The 15,220-nt window shown below is 54.5% G+C and overlaps 6 protein-coding genes across 6 annotated transcripts; 2 read left to right on the plus strand and 4 right to left on the minus strand.

Annotated features, from left to right (window-relative positions):
• Nucleotides 1–1,039: 1,039 nt before the first annotated feature.
• Nucleotides 1,040–2,912, minus strand: DL89DRAFT_53128 (uncharacterized protein). The gene has a single exon (XM_040891784.1). It carries the CDS (start codon nt 2,682–2,684, stop codon nt 1,380–1,382), a length of 1,305 nt encoding a protein of 434 aa, XP_040741075.1. The 5' UTR covers nt 2,685–2,912; the 3' UTR covers nt 1,040–1,379.
• On the minus strand, nt 2,778–4,071 carry DL89DRAFT_269581 (NAD(P)-binding protein). The gene is made up of 3 exons (XM_040888352.1): nt 3,408–4,071; nt 2,949–3,367; nt 2,778–2,914 (listed from the first exon to the last, which is right to left on the minus strand). Exons 1-3 carry the CDS (start codon nt 3,927–3,929, stop codon nt 2,860–2,862), a joined length of 996 nt encoding a protein of 331 aa, XP_040741076.1. The 5' UTR covers nt 3,930–4,071; the 3' UTR covers nt 2,778–2,859.
• A 514-nt stretch (nt 4,072–4,585) lies between these two features.
• DL89DRAFT_324529 (uncharacterized protein) lies at nt 4,586–6,209 on the plus strand (the record flags this gene model as incomplete). The annotated part of the gene is made up of 4 exons (XM_040891457.1): nt 4,586–4,762; nt 4,803–4,972; nt 5,031–5,727; nt 5,796–6,209. The coding sequence occupies exons 1-4, from the start codon at nt 4,592–4,594 to the stop codon at nt 6,207–6,209; spliced, it is 1,452 nt and encodes a 483-aa protein (XP_040741077.1). The 5' UTR covers nt 4,586–4,591.
• A 32-nt stretch (nt 6,210–6,241) lies between these two features.
• Nucleotides 6,242–11,297, minus strand: DL89DRAFT_294934 (uncharacterized protein; the record flags this gene model as incomplete). Its single annotated transcript, XM_040890572.1, has 15 exons — nt 6,242–6,838; nt 7,216–7,350; nt 7,407–7,529; nt 7,564–7,684; nt 7,727–8,106; nt 8,138–8,420; nt 9,505–9,587; nt 9,619–9,756; nt 9,786–9,884; nt 9,929–9,967; nt 10,102–10,290; nt 10,332–10,676; nt 10,708–10,843; nt 10,887–10,957; nt 10,989–11,297. The coding sequence occupies 15 exons, from the start codon at nt 11,295–11,297 to the stop codon at nt 6,242–6,244; spliced, it is 3,048 nt and encodes a 1,015-aa protein (XP_040741078.1).
• A 1,038-nt stretch (nt 11,298–12,335) lies between these two features.
• DL89DRAFT_269584 (uncharacterized protein) lies at nt 12,336–13,058 on the minus strand. The gene is made up of 2 exons (XM_040888353.1): nt 12,945–13,058; nt 12,336–12,907 (listed from the first exon to the last, which is right to left on the minus strand). Exons 1-2 carry the CDS (start codon nt 13,008–13,010, stop codon nt 12,818–12,820), a joined length of 156 nt encoding a protein of 51 aa, XP_040741079.1. The 5' UTR covers nt 13,011–13,058; the 3' UTR covers nt 12,336–12,817.
• A 352-nt stretch (nt 13,059–13,410) lies between these two features.
• Nucleotides 13,411–14,998, plus strand: DL89DRAFT_269585 (uncharacterized protein). The gene is given in 5 exon segments (XM_040888354.1): nt 13,411–14,094; nt 14,117–14,197; nt 14,278–14,507; nt 14,537–14,621; nt 14,641–14,998. 5 exon segments carry the CDS (start codon nt 13,449–13,451, stop codon nt 14,943–14,945), a joined length of 1,347 nt encoding a protein of 448 aa, XP_040741080.1. The 5' UTR covers nt 13,411–13,448; the 3' UTR covers nt 14,946–14,998.
• The last annotated feature ends 222 nt before the right edge of the window (nt 14,999–15,220 follow it).

The raw sequence follows: 15,220 nt of genomic DNA on the forward strand, positions 1-15,220 counted from the left end.
AGAATCCCGTTCTCAAAAATTATGCTTTTTGTGCTCACGCCGACCGGCGCGTGCCCCACTTTTGTCCACCATCACGTTGCCGATGTGTGCATTGCGCCCAACACGCGGACGGTTCCTGTGACGGCTACTCCGTGACAAAGCACCTATGTACATGGCTTGCGTTTATCTGCCGGCCTATCTCTTCCCCCTTCTTCCCTTCCGCCATCTCGGGGGTAATGCCGCACCCTGAAATGTCCGAGCGCCCCGCAGTGGCTGTGCACTTGCCCTAGCTCCAGGGACCGAGATGCATATCGATATGGCATGGTCTCCCTTCCTGAGAATTCATATTCATGTACATTTGAGACGGCGGGGGTAGGGGGACTCATAGTGCCTATCGAGGCTATTGGGTTCGCCGGCATGCATGTCTGCGTGCAATTTCTCTTTGAGAAAGGGGTGGATGTTTTGAGCGCCATCAGTCAATGATCGCGAAAGGGCGCATTACATAGCCCGAACGCCGGCGGCAGAAGGAGCGGTACGGCCGGGCCGACTGGGCTGTAGTCATTCTGCCCCAATAATGGCCCATCAGCGCTTAATTCTATTTTACTTTTTTCGCCCAGCGCATGAGTAATGGCCTGTCAGCTAGCGCTCACCGGCAGCACCACTTTCACATGCCATTGCAACTCGATGATTCTTGCACTTGATTGCACCTACAGCGTGCTGCTTAGCTAAATAAGGGTCTCGGACGATAACAACACGAACACACTAGCACGATGGTTCGGAGCATTAGCACGCATTGCCTTGGCGACTCTGAAATGTTCATAAGGACAGCGTTTCTCGCTTTGCTCTCCCTCCACTGACTTTTCCTCCACTCCCCTCCCTCTTGCACATACAAGCAACAGCGCCTACTAACACAGCCGCCCATCCCCCTCTTGTCGCATTAGACCCGGCCCTACTACTACCGGCCTCTGATTTCTTTGAGAATCTGCCGCTCCCGTCAACTGTGCTTCCATTGCAGCCACCATCTATCCCGCCAGACCTCGAGCCCTCGCCACTGTTTGCTTCGCCGACCGACCAACAGACGCAAGCCAGCAGCACAAACATCGCTGCCCAGAACCACCAGATATCTACGAGTGACCCCCAGCCCACCCAGCAGCAACAGCAGCAACAGCAGGCTTCAGCCGCGGCCAACATTCTCGCCCAGCAACAACAGCTTTCGTTCCTGGCGGACACGCAGCAGATCGAACAGACCAGCCAACCCGGAGCCGCCCAGCCGCCCGCCCCGATCGATACACTATTTGACACGAACGAAGAGTCGTACCTGCAGTCATTCCTCAGCAGCTTTGACGCCGACGGATTCGATATTGGAACGTACCTCGGATCACCACCGCCAATGCAAAACTTTAGCGCACGCAGTGACCTGACCAGCATGGGCATGGGCATGGGAGTGGGCGCCGGAATGCTGGGCACCATGGACGACGCCATCCCGCATCTCTCACTCGACGAAGCAGCTCACGACGGAACACAGAACTTTGCGCGCATGAACTCGCCTGGCGCGTCTGGCGCCCATAGCCGCGGCACCGTGGGCGGCATGGTCCCGATGCAGCGGCGACCATACTTTGACTACAGCCTGGGCAGCACAGCGCCCTTGTCGCTGGGCAACGTGATGTCGGAGGAACTGCACAAGGTGTCGTCCTGGCTGATGCAGAACCAGGATCACCAGAGCGAGACGTATGTGCCAAACTCGGCGCCGCTGTCAAGCATGCCGAGCACCAGTCAATTCCGCGACCCGCAGACGCTTGCCTCCCTGGCGATGGCTGGACCCGCCACGGCTGGCATGTATGGCCATGACCAGATGTACTCGCCATCGGGCTTCTCGAGCGCATTCCCCATGGGTTCGGTGATGAGCCCCACTGTGCCCACATCAGCAACGCTGCCGTACCCGAAGCCGATCGTCCGAGTCGGAGATGTCTGTGAAACGCAAGGCGTCGCATGACCAGGTCGACCAGCCAAGGAAAAACCGCGGCGGCCTTCCGCGCCCGCCTCTGCACGAAGCGCCGATTATCAGCACAGGCGGAATGCTCGCCAGCAGTCGGCCGTCGCCGGCTACGCCAATGATGTCGATCATGTCTCCACAAACAGCCTCGTTCCCGGGCACATCGCCTGCAGCCGACGGCAGCGCCGTGCAGGAGACCCGCGAGAAAGCAATGTCGTTTGGTGACAGCGACGATGGCATGGCCGGCGTCAAGCGGCGAGACAGCAAGAAAAACTCGCAGCGCGTTATTCTGACTGAGGACGAGCGGCGCGCCAACCACATTGCGTCGGAGCAGCGCCGCCGCAACCAGATCCGCCAGGGCTATGCAGAGCTGATGACGCTGGTGACGACTCTGCGTGATCCAGCGCTCGGCAACCACCCGGGCACTGCTCAGAGCACGCCCAGCAAGGCCGTCATTCTGTCGCACGCCGTGCAGTTCATCCGCGGGCTCGAGGAGGGCAACCGGATACTGCGCAAGCGTCTCGAAGGCACTCCCCACTCCATTCCCCCCATGCATTTCGCCACCCAGCATCTCGCCGCATTCCACCAGCACCATCCCAGCCCGTCTCAGTAGTCGCTCTCTTATTTCTAGACCACCGTCCATCCGCAGCGTTCGAATATTATTCTTCACCATGCCAAACAACGATGCTCGCAGTGCCTTTCGTAGTGGCATGTGAAAGCAAATGCAGCCCTAATGGACATGCTGCTGGGCCTATGCATGAGGCGATCAACCACCAAAGTCTTGGACCTCGGCGGGTGGAGATGCTTCTTGTACCAAACAAATGTAATTTAAAGACCTTCAAAAACAAAACCTGGTGCCGTCAGCTACAGGGTGCAGGTGTCTATAGTTAGTACTTTGTGTGGCCAGACCATGTCGCCATGGCGGTGTCTCCGCCCGACGTGCTGTTGACGACCCACGTCCCTGGTGCCCGGCGACAGCATGTAGATCAGCGGCAGCATTCCCGCTGCCTTGGGCAGGTAAATATCCCTGCCCTCGCCTGCTGCCAGCGCGGAGAACACCGAGCGCGCAATCGCATGCGGCTTCAGGTTCGGCATGAAGAACTGGCCCAGGTTCAGACCCTTGAACAGCCCGGTATCGATGACACCCGGGTAGGCGATCGAGAACTTGATGTTGCTGGCGCCATACCGCGACGCGACCTCACGGCGCAGCGACTCGTGCAGCAGCTTGACGCCGCCCTTGGACGCGCAGTACGTGGTGGCCTGCGGGGTGCCAGCAAACGACACGATCGAGCCGATAGTGACAATGTGTCCGCGCTGCGCCTTGATCATGCCTGGCAGGAACTGGCGGATCAAATGGAAGTGCGATGTCAGGTTAACATTGATGACCTTGTCAACCTCGGCAGTCGGTCATATCCAGAAGCAGCTTGGCAATCACAATACCGGCGTTGTTGACCAGCATGGTCGGATATCCAACGTCGTTCCGGATCTGCTCGGCCACCTCCTTGGTCTGGTCGACATTGGTGACGTCGAGCTGGTAGTAGTGCCATTTGCTCTTGTACCGCTCGTCGTCGAGCACGAACGGGTTCACGTCGAGAATCACGACCTGCGCGCCGGCCTTCAGGAGACGCAGCGTCAATTCGTTACCCACTCCGTGGCTGCCACCAGTCACCACCACAATTTCGTTGGGCCAGTAAACCGAGTTATCGCGCTTGCCAAAGATCTTGGCGGTCAGGCTGCACAGGCCAGGAAGCACGACGTTGGTGGCAGCCCAGAGCGCCGCCGCCGCCGCCAGCCTCTTGCGCACCTCGATGGACCCGCTCCGGTACTTGTTGGAGAGCGCATTGACTATCAGGTAACTGACCAGGGGCGAGCGCACAGTGCGGGAAATGTACCGCGTCAGCGTGTCGTAGTTGAATCCGCGTGTGACCAGCGGCTGGTTGTCGTTAATCTTGTCCATTGGCAGAGGAATGAGAAGAGTATGAAGAGTATGAGGAGGTGAGGGGGAAGCGGCAGTCCTCCTGGCTACGTCTCTTATAAACCCCTTCGCGCCATGCCTGGGATTACCTCTGGGCATTTCGCGACAGTAAGTCCCAATAAGATCTACTTTCCGCACTTTCTACGCGCCTAGGACGATGCATATGCTGGAGCGCTTGAGCCGCCGCTCCTAGCAAGACCAGCCTTTGGGATTTTCAAAGTATGTCACGCGCTGCATCCCTCGTAGCCCAGTTTGTGGTGGACCGTCATATACTCTACATCTGCCATAGCGCACCGATTTCCTCCACTTTGTCATCTCTGGCATGTGAAATGGCATATAGAGTGTGGTATGTCAGCTGCTGGCTGATCTCAGGATTCCTCCTTGTTTTGTCCAATGCATGCACACGCGAAACCATGCGCGACGAATCCAGGGTGGGCTGTTCGCCCCGCGGGTCCGGGCGTGGGACAGGTTTGGCCGAGTCGAAAAAAAAATGGGCATGTGCGGCATCGCGGAACCATATTTGGACCACTGCAGCTCGTGCTCGTATCTCAATCCGATCAGCCGCTGGCCCAATTCAGCTTTTTTTTTGTTATTCCGTACGTTAACACAGCCCTTCACCTCACCTATCTATAGCTCCTGGCAGCATGCTGTTTCTGGTCGGGCGCGATCGAGCTTTAGGCACCGTGTGGTGGCTGCGGCCCGGGGAAAGCACAGTCACGGTCGGGCGCAAGGGCACTGACTTTATTGTTGGTGGCGACCACTCTGTGAGCAGGCGCCATGCAACCATTTCCACCAGCGAGATTGCTGACGGGCAGGTGGCTCCGACAGTCATGATCAAAGACGAAGGGGTCAAAGTTTGGCCTGTTTCTTAACGGCCGCCGCAGCAGCAAGAACGAAATCATCGAAATCCACATCGACGACCTAGTGACATTCGGTGGGCAGGCATCGACGTTCCAGCTGCGCTACGTGAAGTTTGCCGTATTCCCAGTGAACATGAAGGCAGCAACTGCGGAGGCCAAGGGCGAGTTCCTAGAAACTGTCCGCCGAGCTTGGAATTCAGATCGCAGCGGATGTGCTAGACAGCACGCATGTGGTTATGCCGTCGCTGGTAGTGAAGAGCGCAGTCGTGACGGCACTGGTGCATGGTCTGCCCATTGCTGCCCTTGACTGGATCGACCAAATCCGAGCCTTACCACACGCCTTCAGGGTGGATGACCCGACCTCGGATTCGGTCACGTCATTTGTCGCATCACTACGGTGTTTGCCGCCGCCTCGGCTACCCAATGTGCCTGATGACAGCCCAATTGACCTGAGCACCGTTGGCTGGGGACCAGATGCACGACGGAAACACCTGTTTGACGGAAAGGCTTTCGTGTTTGTTTGTAGCACGCAATTTGACCGCTACGTTGATCTTGTCGAGGGCGCAGGCGGCACCGCTATTTCGTACAAGGGATTCGAGCAGTGGTCTAGCAGAGAGAATGATGGGGCCAGTACCAATGGTGAGCAGTTGGTCGAAGCTGCAGCCAAGGAGGTCAAAAATAACTCTGCTATCAAGGGGGCAGCAGGCGACGACTGTGGGCAGCAGATCTGCATTGTGACGCCGCTGTCTAGTGGCTCAAGTAGGCAAGATGGCGGTGGGGCTGTGCTGCTGGCCAAAGCACTGGCGCGCAAACTCAACACATGCCCGGTCTCGGAATCGGAGATCGGCCTTGCGGTGCTGTTCGTCTCGTGCAGAGAGCATGTGAACCCGCAGATAAAAGAGCAAACCAAGGAGCCAGCTGTGGCTGAAAAGTGTCTGATACGAGCACACCAGCTACACCAACACCTGCTGCTGCAGAAGCGATCAAGCCTGCTGCACAGTCAGCCGATGGTGGTCAGCGCAAGCGCAGACGGGGGATCAACAGCTTTTGGAGCAGCCTTGTCTCGTCTCCGGCCGATTCCAAGTCTAGAGGCGACGAGACACCGGCTCCACCAGCACCCACTTCTGCTGCAATGTCTGTTACAGATCGTGTTGAGACTCCGCCCGTTGAACCTGTAGACAAGCAGGCTCACATCTCACAGCCAGAGCAGGCTGATGCTGCTGCTGTTGCCAGCAACCATACAAACCGTCATGGTTTAGATGGTCCTGGGCTAGTCGTCAAGAGGGTTCGCCTGGTCAAGCCCAAGCCTGCAATAGGTACACAGCAGAACCAGCAAAACGCCGGCATGCCAAACTTTAAGCGGTTCAAAAAGACTATCCACACGTACCAGCTTACATCTTAGCATCCGCATATCTTTGTAATACATTCGATTTTCTACGAGATTTTGCCGCTGAGCATAGTCTTTGGCTTGGCAGCAATGCCCTGGCTTGTCTGCAAAGGCCGGCCATTGTACCTTGCCGTCCCAGACGTCAACAGCAGGCCGCTGATAAACTTGCCGATGATATTCTTGTTCTTCAGCGTGGTTTTATGGAGCCTTGACTTGGTGACCTCCTCTGATCCTGCATCGCTGACAACTGGCGCAGCAACCACGCTCTCTCCAGGCACCACGTTCTGCGGCACCTCAAGCAACTCGACCACGACCTCGTCAGCATCAATGCTGCTTGCAGCCAGTAGCATCCCTTCTGACTTTATTCCGCGCAGCTTTGACGGCTTGATATTGGCGAAAACGACGACTCGCTTGTGCAGCAGCTCCTCGGCCTTGTAGAACTTCACCAGCCCACTCACAATAGTGCGGGTTGTCGGAGTGCTGCCCTCGTCTGTCTCTCCGACGTCGACCTGCAATATGTACAGGCTGTTGGCATCCGGGTGTGGTTCAACATTGGTGATTATGCTAACCCGTAGGTCGACGAGATCGATCGGGTCGACTTCTGGAGCCGGGGCTTTCGCTTGCCGCTTCTTGCCCTTGCTAGGCTCTGTTGGAGTGGGTGCTGTAGATGCGGATGGGGCTGCTGCTGGAGGGCTCTCTCCGCATCTCCGGTAAGCCGCTGATGTGCTGACGCAGCGAACGCCAGCTGCACCCAAAGGCCGAAAGCCAAGTCCAGCGTAGTTGCGGCATGCGATGCCCAAGCTCCTTTCATAGCCAGCGCTGATGACCTGCTGGGCAATTCGACGAGCTAATCCTTGGCGACACAACGCAGCAAACCTCATTCTGAATTCCTCGAATCAACAACTTCAATAAACAGGAAATAATTAGAAAAAATCGTGAGTGGGCAAGAAAGGCGCACTTGGAACTGCGGCAGGTCGAAAACCGATAACGTCTTCAGGAGAGCAAATCAAGCCCCGCACACGGATCCGTTGTCAGAGCAGTCGCAAAACTCGGTGTAGTACTCGCCATCATCAACCACAGTCTCAGTCCTGGTGACGTAGATGGTGACAGTGCCGTTGTGGGTCACAATCTGCGTCTCAGTCTGCACATCGGTCTGCTCAACCGTCCTCGTAGCTACCGCCTGTCTCTGTAACGTAGTCTGTAGGCTGTGACCGTAGCTGTGGCTGTCTCTATTACCGTGTCAACGTCAGTCTCGACTTGGGTGAGGGTTTGGTGCTCAGTGACGGTCTCAATGTCGGTCTCTACGACGGTCTGCACGCTGGTCTGCACAACAGTCTCGAATTGTGTGTCAACAACTGTGTCAAACCACAGTGTCGGTGCGCACGTCGGTGATGGTCTCGAGCTGCGTGTCGGTAACCGTATCGGTGACTGTGGCCGTGACAGTTTCGGTGACAAGGTCGGTGAGGACATCAGAGATGGTGACAGGTGACCTCAACCGTAATCAAGGCTGTTTCAACCTGCGTATCAGTGACTGTTTCCGACCGTGGTATCGGTGACTGTCTCGGTCGCAGTTGTAGGTCTGCACATCGGTGACAGTATTGACATCTGTGTGGTTCACGGTCTCGTAGGATGTCTCGACAACGGTCTCGGTGACAGTGCCAGTGGATACGCTGACCGATGTGTCGGTAACGGTCGCGGTCTCGGTTTTGGTCGCGGTCTCCGTTACAGTATCAACCACGGTGGCGGTATGGTCAACGGTCTCAATATGGGTGACGTAGTTGGTGTTTTCAACCGTCTCGGTCGCAGTCTTCGTCACGGTCTCGGTATCGTGGACAGTGTCTGTGTTGACGACGGTTTCTGTCTTTGTGACGGTTTCAGACACGGTATTGGTGTGGTCCACTGTCTGGACGGCCTGTCTCCGTCACCGTCTCGGTGTCGTGCACAGTCGTGGTATCATGGACGGTGTTTTCAACGGTCCGCGTCTCAGTAATGACATCTGTGACCTCCTGCGTCACCGTGCTTGTCTTAGTCTCCGTTTCGGTGATGGTGGTAGGCTGGATATCGGTTTTGGTGACAACTTCGGTGATGGTAGTTGGTACCACCTGGGTTGCAACATGGGTTACATCAGAGGTTACAGTGGTTGTTTTCCATTTCGTCTGAGTGACAGTGGTGACAGTGCCATAGCCGCCTCCATAGCCACCACCAATGTTGAGGTCGACATCTACGCTGGCGAGAGCGCCCGCGGCAAGGGAAAGGGCCAGGAAACGGGTGTGGAGATTCTCATTGTCTGGTGTCTGATAAGCAAGGCGATTAACACGAGAAACAAGCTTAGCGATTATGAACAAAGGACGACAGGTGTAGCAAGTGTGTGAATATACAGAGGCTGGGATATATATCCACGCAGCAATAAACTTGGGGGCAGGCCTAAGATAAGCTTAGAAGGGTGGCAAGATTAAAAACAGTCAAAGTGGACAGAAGAAAGAAATGTAGGTGATAGGCGCCAGCCATGGCCGCCAGGATATGTCCGAATTGAATCGATGTTCAGGCTAGATGCACGGCCATCAGTGCCCGTTGTTGGGTTCAGGCACAACCAACTATTGAGTGCGCAAGAAATCAAGGGCGAAACGGGCTGATTTTTGCCCGGTCATCCCTTGTCTGCTAGCACTAGCAGAGAGGAAATTGGGACGCTATTGTTGAATAAAACCAGGCAGTCGGATGGGAACACGGAGCAAATAGTGTGCAGGGCCGTGCATCGACAACCTGTGCTAGCCAGGCGCATTTTTGCAGGACATTGGCTGCGTCCGCAGGAGGTCACGCCTGCTTACCACAGCAGGTTTAGCTGCAGCCACTGAGCAGCACGCCAGCAGCAGCAGCAGCAGTAGGATAGCAAGCCGTGGGATTAGCTTGTAGCTGGCAATTGCTGAGAGGACGATGTAGCACCTTAGTAGTCCTCCGTAAAAAAAACTGGCAAGCGACATTTGTTCTGCGGGCAACCAAAGCGGATTGCGAAGAGAAAGTCCGCTGCTAACCATCGAATTCGCAAGGGTGTTCCGTTCAGCCAGCCACCTTTCTACGAGGTGTGGACATGAAGCCTGGGATCCACGCAACCGTTCTGGTGCTCAACAGACACACGGCCAAGCGCTATTGGGGGACGGCTATTTTACATATCATGGCATATGTAGAGTGTATATTGGGCAGATACATATTATTCAGATGATAAAGTTAGGAAAGAATTCATAATGAAAATGGCCGGATAGTCGCACACTGCTATAGTCCAGAGAAACGACACTTGCTAATTAGTAGTGCGGACCAGACGCTTGAGCCAACCGAGCTGTATGCAGAGGGCACAGAGGTGTAGGCAGGCGTGGTGGTTCCGTAGACAGGGGTAGTTGTCTCAGTAGACAGCCGAAGTGGTTCCGTAGACAGGGGTAGTCGTCCCGTAGACAGCCGAGGAGGTTCCGTAGACAGAAGTTGAGGTCTCATAGACGGCCGAGGAGGTCTCATAGACAGGGGTTGAAGTCTCGTAGACAGCTGAGGTAGTCCCGTAGACAGGGGTCGAGGTCTCGTAAACCGCAGACGAGGTCTCGTAACCGCAGACGAGGTCTCGTAAACCGCAGACGAGGTCTCGTAAACCGCAGACGAGGTCTCGTAAACCGCAGACGAGGTCTCGTAAACATCCGAAGTCTCGCACTCTGGTTGAAGTCTCATAGACAGCAGAACGAGGTCTTGTAGACGTCGGATTCTTCGCACTCGGTGGTGTAGATGTCGGAATCCTCTTCGCAGTCAGTAGGTCACAGGAGGAGGGACCCCAGTAGTGTAGACAGGGGGCGAGACCTTGGTAGTGTAAACAGGGGGAAGGGGCGGAGCCTGAGTTACAATAACGGTAACTGGTCTCGGTAGGATGGACATTGGTGTAGGTGGGAACAACGACAACCTCAGTAACCGTGATGACCTTCGTCACCTCCACAGTCGAGGGAACACACGCCTGAGTTGTGTAGACAGGAGGAGCCGGAGTCGCGGTCGTATAGACAGGAGGAGCCGGAGTCGCAGTCGTATAGACAGGAGGGGCCGGAGTTGCGGTCGTATAGACGGGACCCTGAGTGGTATAGACAGGACCCTGAGTCGTGTAGACGGGACCTGAGTCGTGTAGACAGGACCCTGAGTCGTGTAGACAGGACCCTGAGTCGTGTAGACAGGACCCTGAGTCGTGTAGACAGGACCCTGAGTCGTGTAGACAGGACCCTGAGTCGTGTAGACAGGACCCTGAGTCGTGTAGACAGGACCCTGAGTCGTGTAGACAGGACCCTGAGTCGTGTAGACGGGACCCTGGGTGGTATAAATGGGACCCTTGGTGGTGTAGATGGGGGTCTCAGTCTCACAAGTCTCCTCGGTGGTAGACTCCTCGCAAGTCTCATAGACATCTGAGGTCTCGCACTCAGTCGAAGTCTCATAGACATCCGAGGTCTCGCACTCGGTCGAAGTCTCGTAAACAGGCCGACGAGGTCTCGTAGACAGGGGTCGAAGTCTCGTAGATAGGGTCCGAGGAGGTCTCGTAGACATCCGAGGTTTCGCACTCAGTCGACGTCTCGTAAACGGCCGACGAGGTCTCATAGACCAGGGTCGAAGTCTCGTATACAGGCCGACGAGGTCTCGATAGACAGGCAGTACGAAGGTCTCGTAGACAGGGCTGACGAGGTCTCGTAGACAGGAGTCGAAGTCTCATATACAGGCAGTACGAAGGTCTCATAGACAGCAGACGAGGTCTCGTAAACGGCTGATGAGGTCTCCGTAAACGGCCGAAGTAGTCTCGTAGACAGGCGTTGTGGTCCCATAGACAGCCGAAGTCGTTTCATAGACGGCAGAGGTGGTCTCATAGACAGGGGTCGTCTCGTAGACAGGAGTAGTCGTCGTATACGCGGGAACCTCGGTGGTGTAGGCAGGGGCCTCAGTGGTATAAGCCGGAGCCTCAGTGGTATACACAGGGCCCTGGGTAGTGTAGGCAGGGGCCTCAGTCGTATACGCAGGGAGCCTGGGTGGTGTAAACCGGAGCCTCGGTGTTGTAGACAGGTGCCGAGGACACTGCATAGTATCCGTCATCGGCATTGATGCCGGTGGCGAATAAGGGACAGGGTGGCAATAGAAACGGTGAGCTTCATCTTAGTAGACTTTTGTTAGAGAATATACGGTTCTATATGGTTCTGTGATGTACAGTGGGTCCAAATGAGCTTTAGAGCAAGAACGCAATAGAAAGGAGAAAAAGAGCACGTATAATGCAAGAAAGTCCGAAATGTTCAGAATGGAGATTCCAGCCTATACAGCCAAGGGCCGCACCTTTATATGTCCCCAGGCGGAGGCGCACTTGACATACGCCTGCGGAGCTTGGCCACGCGCAAGAGCTGCGAGTTTAAAATACAAAACCTGTTTCTAGTCGCTGTTGGGGCCGCCCATTTGGGGACAGGAAGAGTATTTTTGCTTCAAGTTCCGTGCCGAGTGGCGAAGCCTTCAGGTGATAAGAGATCGTATTTTTGGCCTGCGCTATATATATACATCAGCGAGGTATTGTGCAAAGCTCGCCGGTGTCCGGCGCAGCCGAGTACTGGATTAAATAAGAAAACAGGCCGGTAGCGACGAAGCGAATGTTTACGCTGCTGCAGCTTGGCCCGGGTGGCGGAGCGAACCGCATTGGTCCTGGACCACAGCATTGTTGAGCTTCGGAGCCGGGACATCAAGCTAAATTTCGGTTGATTGAAGCAGCGGCACCGCCGTTTGTGCAGTGATGCCCGATAATTGCATGGTAACGGAAAGCGATGCACGACTGTTGAGCGGGCCGCAATGGTGTTCCGCACTCTGCGCCGCCTTATGCGATGCGTGAGATGCCAGCGATTGTGCCGGAGGATGTGCACCTCGGCTCGGCCCAGAAAAATAGAAGCGATCCGCGACAAAAGAACTTCCCCTCTCACATATTCGGCGCAGCGAAGAGTAGGCGACCAATATTTGCCAAGACTATTTTTACCCTGCAGCTTGCTTGCATGCCCAATATTCCTGCTCAATGGATTTGCCCACAGATTGCCCAGCACAGACTTGCCCCCGTGATCCGCCAGCGGCTGTTGTTCTGACCCACTCATGTCCTTTTCCCATGACCCGATGTATAAATAGAAGTTTTGTTTAGGTAGAGTGCTAGGCAAATCTGCGTAGCAAGTACGTACGTGTGAAGCCTCCAATTGCATCCAGGGGGGTGCGCTGAGTGAGAGCAGGCGCGGTAGCCCGGTGAAAGATGCACCCCTAGGCCCTTCAGATGCTAGGCAATATCCGCGCATTGTGATTCATGAGAAAGGGAGTAAGACGTAGTTGGCTCATCAAACTGATGTCACTAAGCGCCTACTTGATGAGTGAAGAGTGGCAGCGCCAAGATAAAGTTAATATATCAAGCGGTAGGAAAAGTGAGCTGGCTGCATTGGCTCTATGGACTTCCGCTCGCAGCAGGCATAAACAGGCTAAGTGTCCCTGCTGGTGCTCAGCACACCTCTACCGCTGGATAGCCGGGGAGCTGGTGAAGACAATGCCAATGGCTCAATGGAAGGCAAATGTACACCTGAGAGGCCAAACAAATGCCCTCTATTGCTTTATACTACAGATGAGTTCCCAAGGTCTGCCTGAAATGTCTGTCCAAGGGAGAGGATCCATACGGCGTTAATGATCAGATGTGCCATGGGCTTGGAACGTAGAGTCAATATAGCAGCAATCTGTTACAGAGCCTTGCAGTCTGACTACCACATATGCTTGTGTGTCCTCCATGCCACGTGCCGTACACGTCATGAGATTCTCACAGGGCTCCAGGGCGTCAAAGAATTTGGGTAGTTCGGTACATTGGTTTCATCGGGAGTATGCCTGTAGATATCAAACAACACTTCTCTTGTTAGTAAGAGGGAGTCTGTGGATGGCTATATTGCCAAAATGGCGCTCTTTCGCATGCAGCATCACATCAGCCTTGCTCTCGCTTGGGAGATAAGCTCGGCTTTCTTCGTTGCTTTAGTATCTTCATTCCCAATCAGTGGAATTAGCTCAGGCCATCATCAAGCAAAAACGCCAACAAAGCCACCTGATCATGTTGTCTCTTCCCTAGCGTTTCATCAATTGCTTGATTTGAATCATAGCTAAAGTAAGCAAAAGTAGCACGCAGGCTGCGCAGCAACAAAGCACCCATCTCTTCTCTGCAGTTTTTGTTCGTCGCTTTCAAAAGTTTCTATATTCAAAATGGCATCAGGTGTACCTCGAGAAATAGCGCTAGACGATCCCTGGCGTGAGACCTATGATCCGTATGAAGACTTTGCAGAAAAGAGAGAAATGATCCGGCTCATCCGCCCCCATCCTGTTGTCGTCGAAGTCGGCAAGAAACCAACATTGGACATGGAGGACCAGTGGAGGTCGGAAGTAGTCAGTAAAATGATGAGCGTGGACTTCCCAGGTCTGCTTGGCTTGCTTGGCTACCAGAACGACTTTGTCGAGTTCCAGAACTTGGAAGGCTCTAAACTATCTGGGCTCGCCGAAAAGATTCAGACCAAGGAGGTTCTCAAGGAGGTTCAGTTCATCCGTGAAACAGGCACCAGACGCGAGCTTGTGCGCTTCATCGACAACTACTTCCACTTGCTCATTGACGAGATTGCTCCCGAGGACAGGGCGTACCATGACATCATCAATCACGACTGGCGTCCCATCGTCGACACTGACCTGATGCCTGGTCTCATTGTCAGCTATGCTGAGAAAGGGTTCAATGATGATCGAGGTCGCCTTCGAGTAATCCTGGCACATATATTTATGCCAGTGGTTATTTCAGGACACGGATTAGTCACTGACGCCAGCAAGGACAAGGACATGGCAAAGATGTGCGCCTGTGTGCGTGGTATGTGGGCGACTCCAGACAGCGCGTACGTTTATCCCAGCGCTGTACATCGATGACGACTTCAATGCGACGTTTTATGTCTTTGCCCGTGGCAGAGTCCTGAGTACAGCACTTGGCTCGCTCGAAGACACCAGCAAGAGCTCGCTGACCACAACGATTACGCGACTGGCATTCATCCTTCAGCTGCCAGACACATTTGGCTTGCTTTTCCACCTTGGACTGATGGAAAAAAGGACATCAAGTTCATTCACCCGAGCCAAGGTGAAGAGGGGTCTTCCCTTGCAGCTCTTTATGCGCAGCCGGTGAATATCGTTGGTTGGCTGTTTGGCCCTGGTGATGGAGAGTATATCTACCTGGACTTTCCACTTAAGATTCCTGACGATATCACCCTCTTTGGGCATCTGAACTCATTGGTGGAACTTAGAATAAGTATACCGATGAGAAACTAACACTGTTTTCCTGGTATCCCACATCTAGCCGCACCTGGGGCAACGTCGACGGTATTCTGCAAACCCAAACCCTCTGGTGTGATTCCAACGATTCGAGACCGTGGCATCATTGTGGCAGACTTGTTCGGCTATCGTCTCGAGTACGTCATCTTTGACTACAAAGGCGAGCCTACAGATGATCTTGTGAACGAGCTCCTTTGGCTAAGAGACGGTCGTGCATGGGTTACGTCTTCTCTCGACCAGCCTGAAAGTCAAAGACCTTGGGATAAACGCGCCGACAACCATCCAGCTCGGTTTTCTAACAGGTTCCTCAGAAAGCGCAGGCTGTCTAGCCGCTCTGATACTAGCGCTTCTTCTACTGAGCAGCATGCCCCCCAGCACAAGGTGCCCAGGCACCACTAGTCTTCCATCTATCCACTTTACTTTTTTTTTTTCTTGTTTCTTTCAAATAGCAGCATTTTTGGCCATGGAAGGGCGCTGGTGCTCATATGCACGCCTTGAGTATACATACATAGTGTTGCACACCTACCATGGATCTCCTTGATATCAATATGCCAGATGAACCAGGTAACGGCAAGCCAGATGCCAGCAAGAGCCCTGCTACAGCCTACACAGTGGAGATAACATTGTGCCTCTGATGAGTTGCACAAACGGCCACATTGAAAATATGCTTGCAC

The sequence above is a fragment of the Linderina pennispora genome (assembly GCF_002104995.1).
Source record: "Linderina pennispora strain ATCC 12442 chromosome Unknown DL89scaffold_13, whole genome shotgun sequence".
NCBI classification, from domain to species: domain Eukaryota; kingdom Fungi; phylum Kickxellomycota; class Kickxellomycetes; order Kickxellales; family Kickxellaceae; genus Linderina; species Linderina pennispora.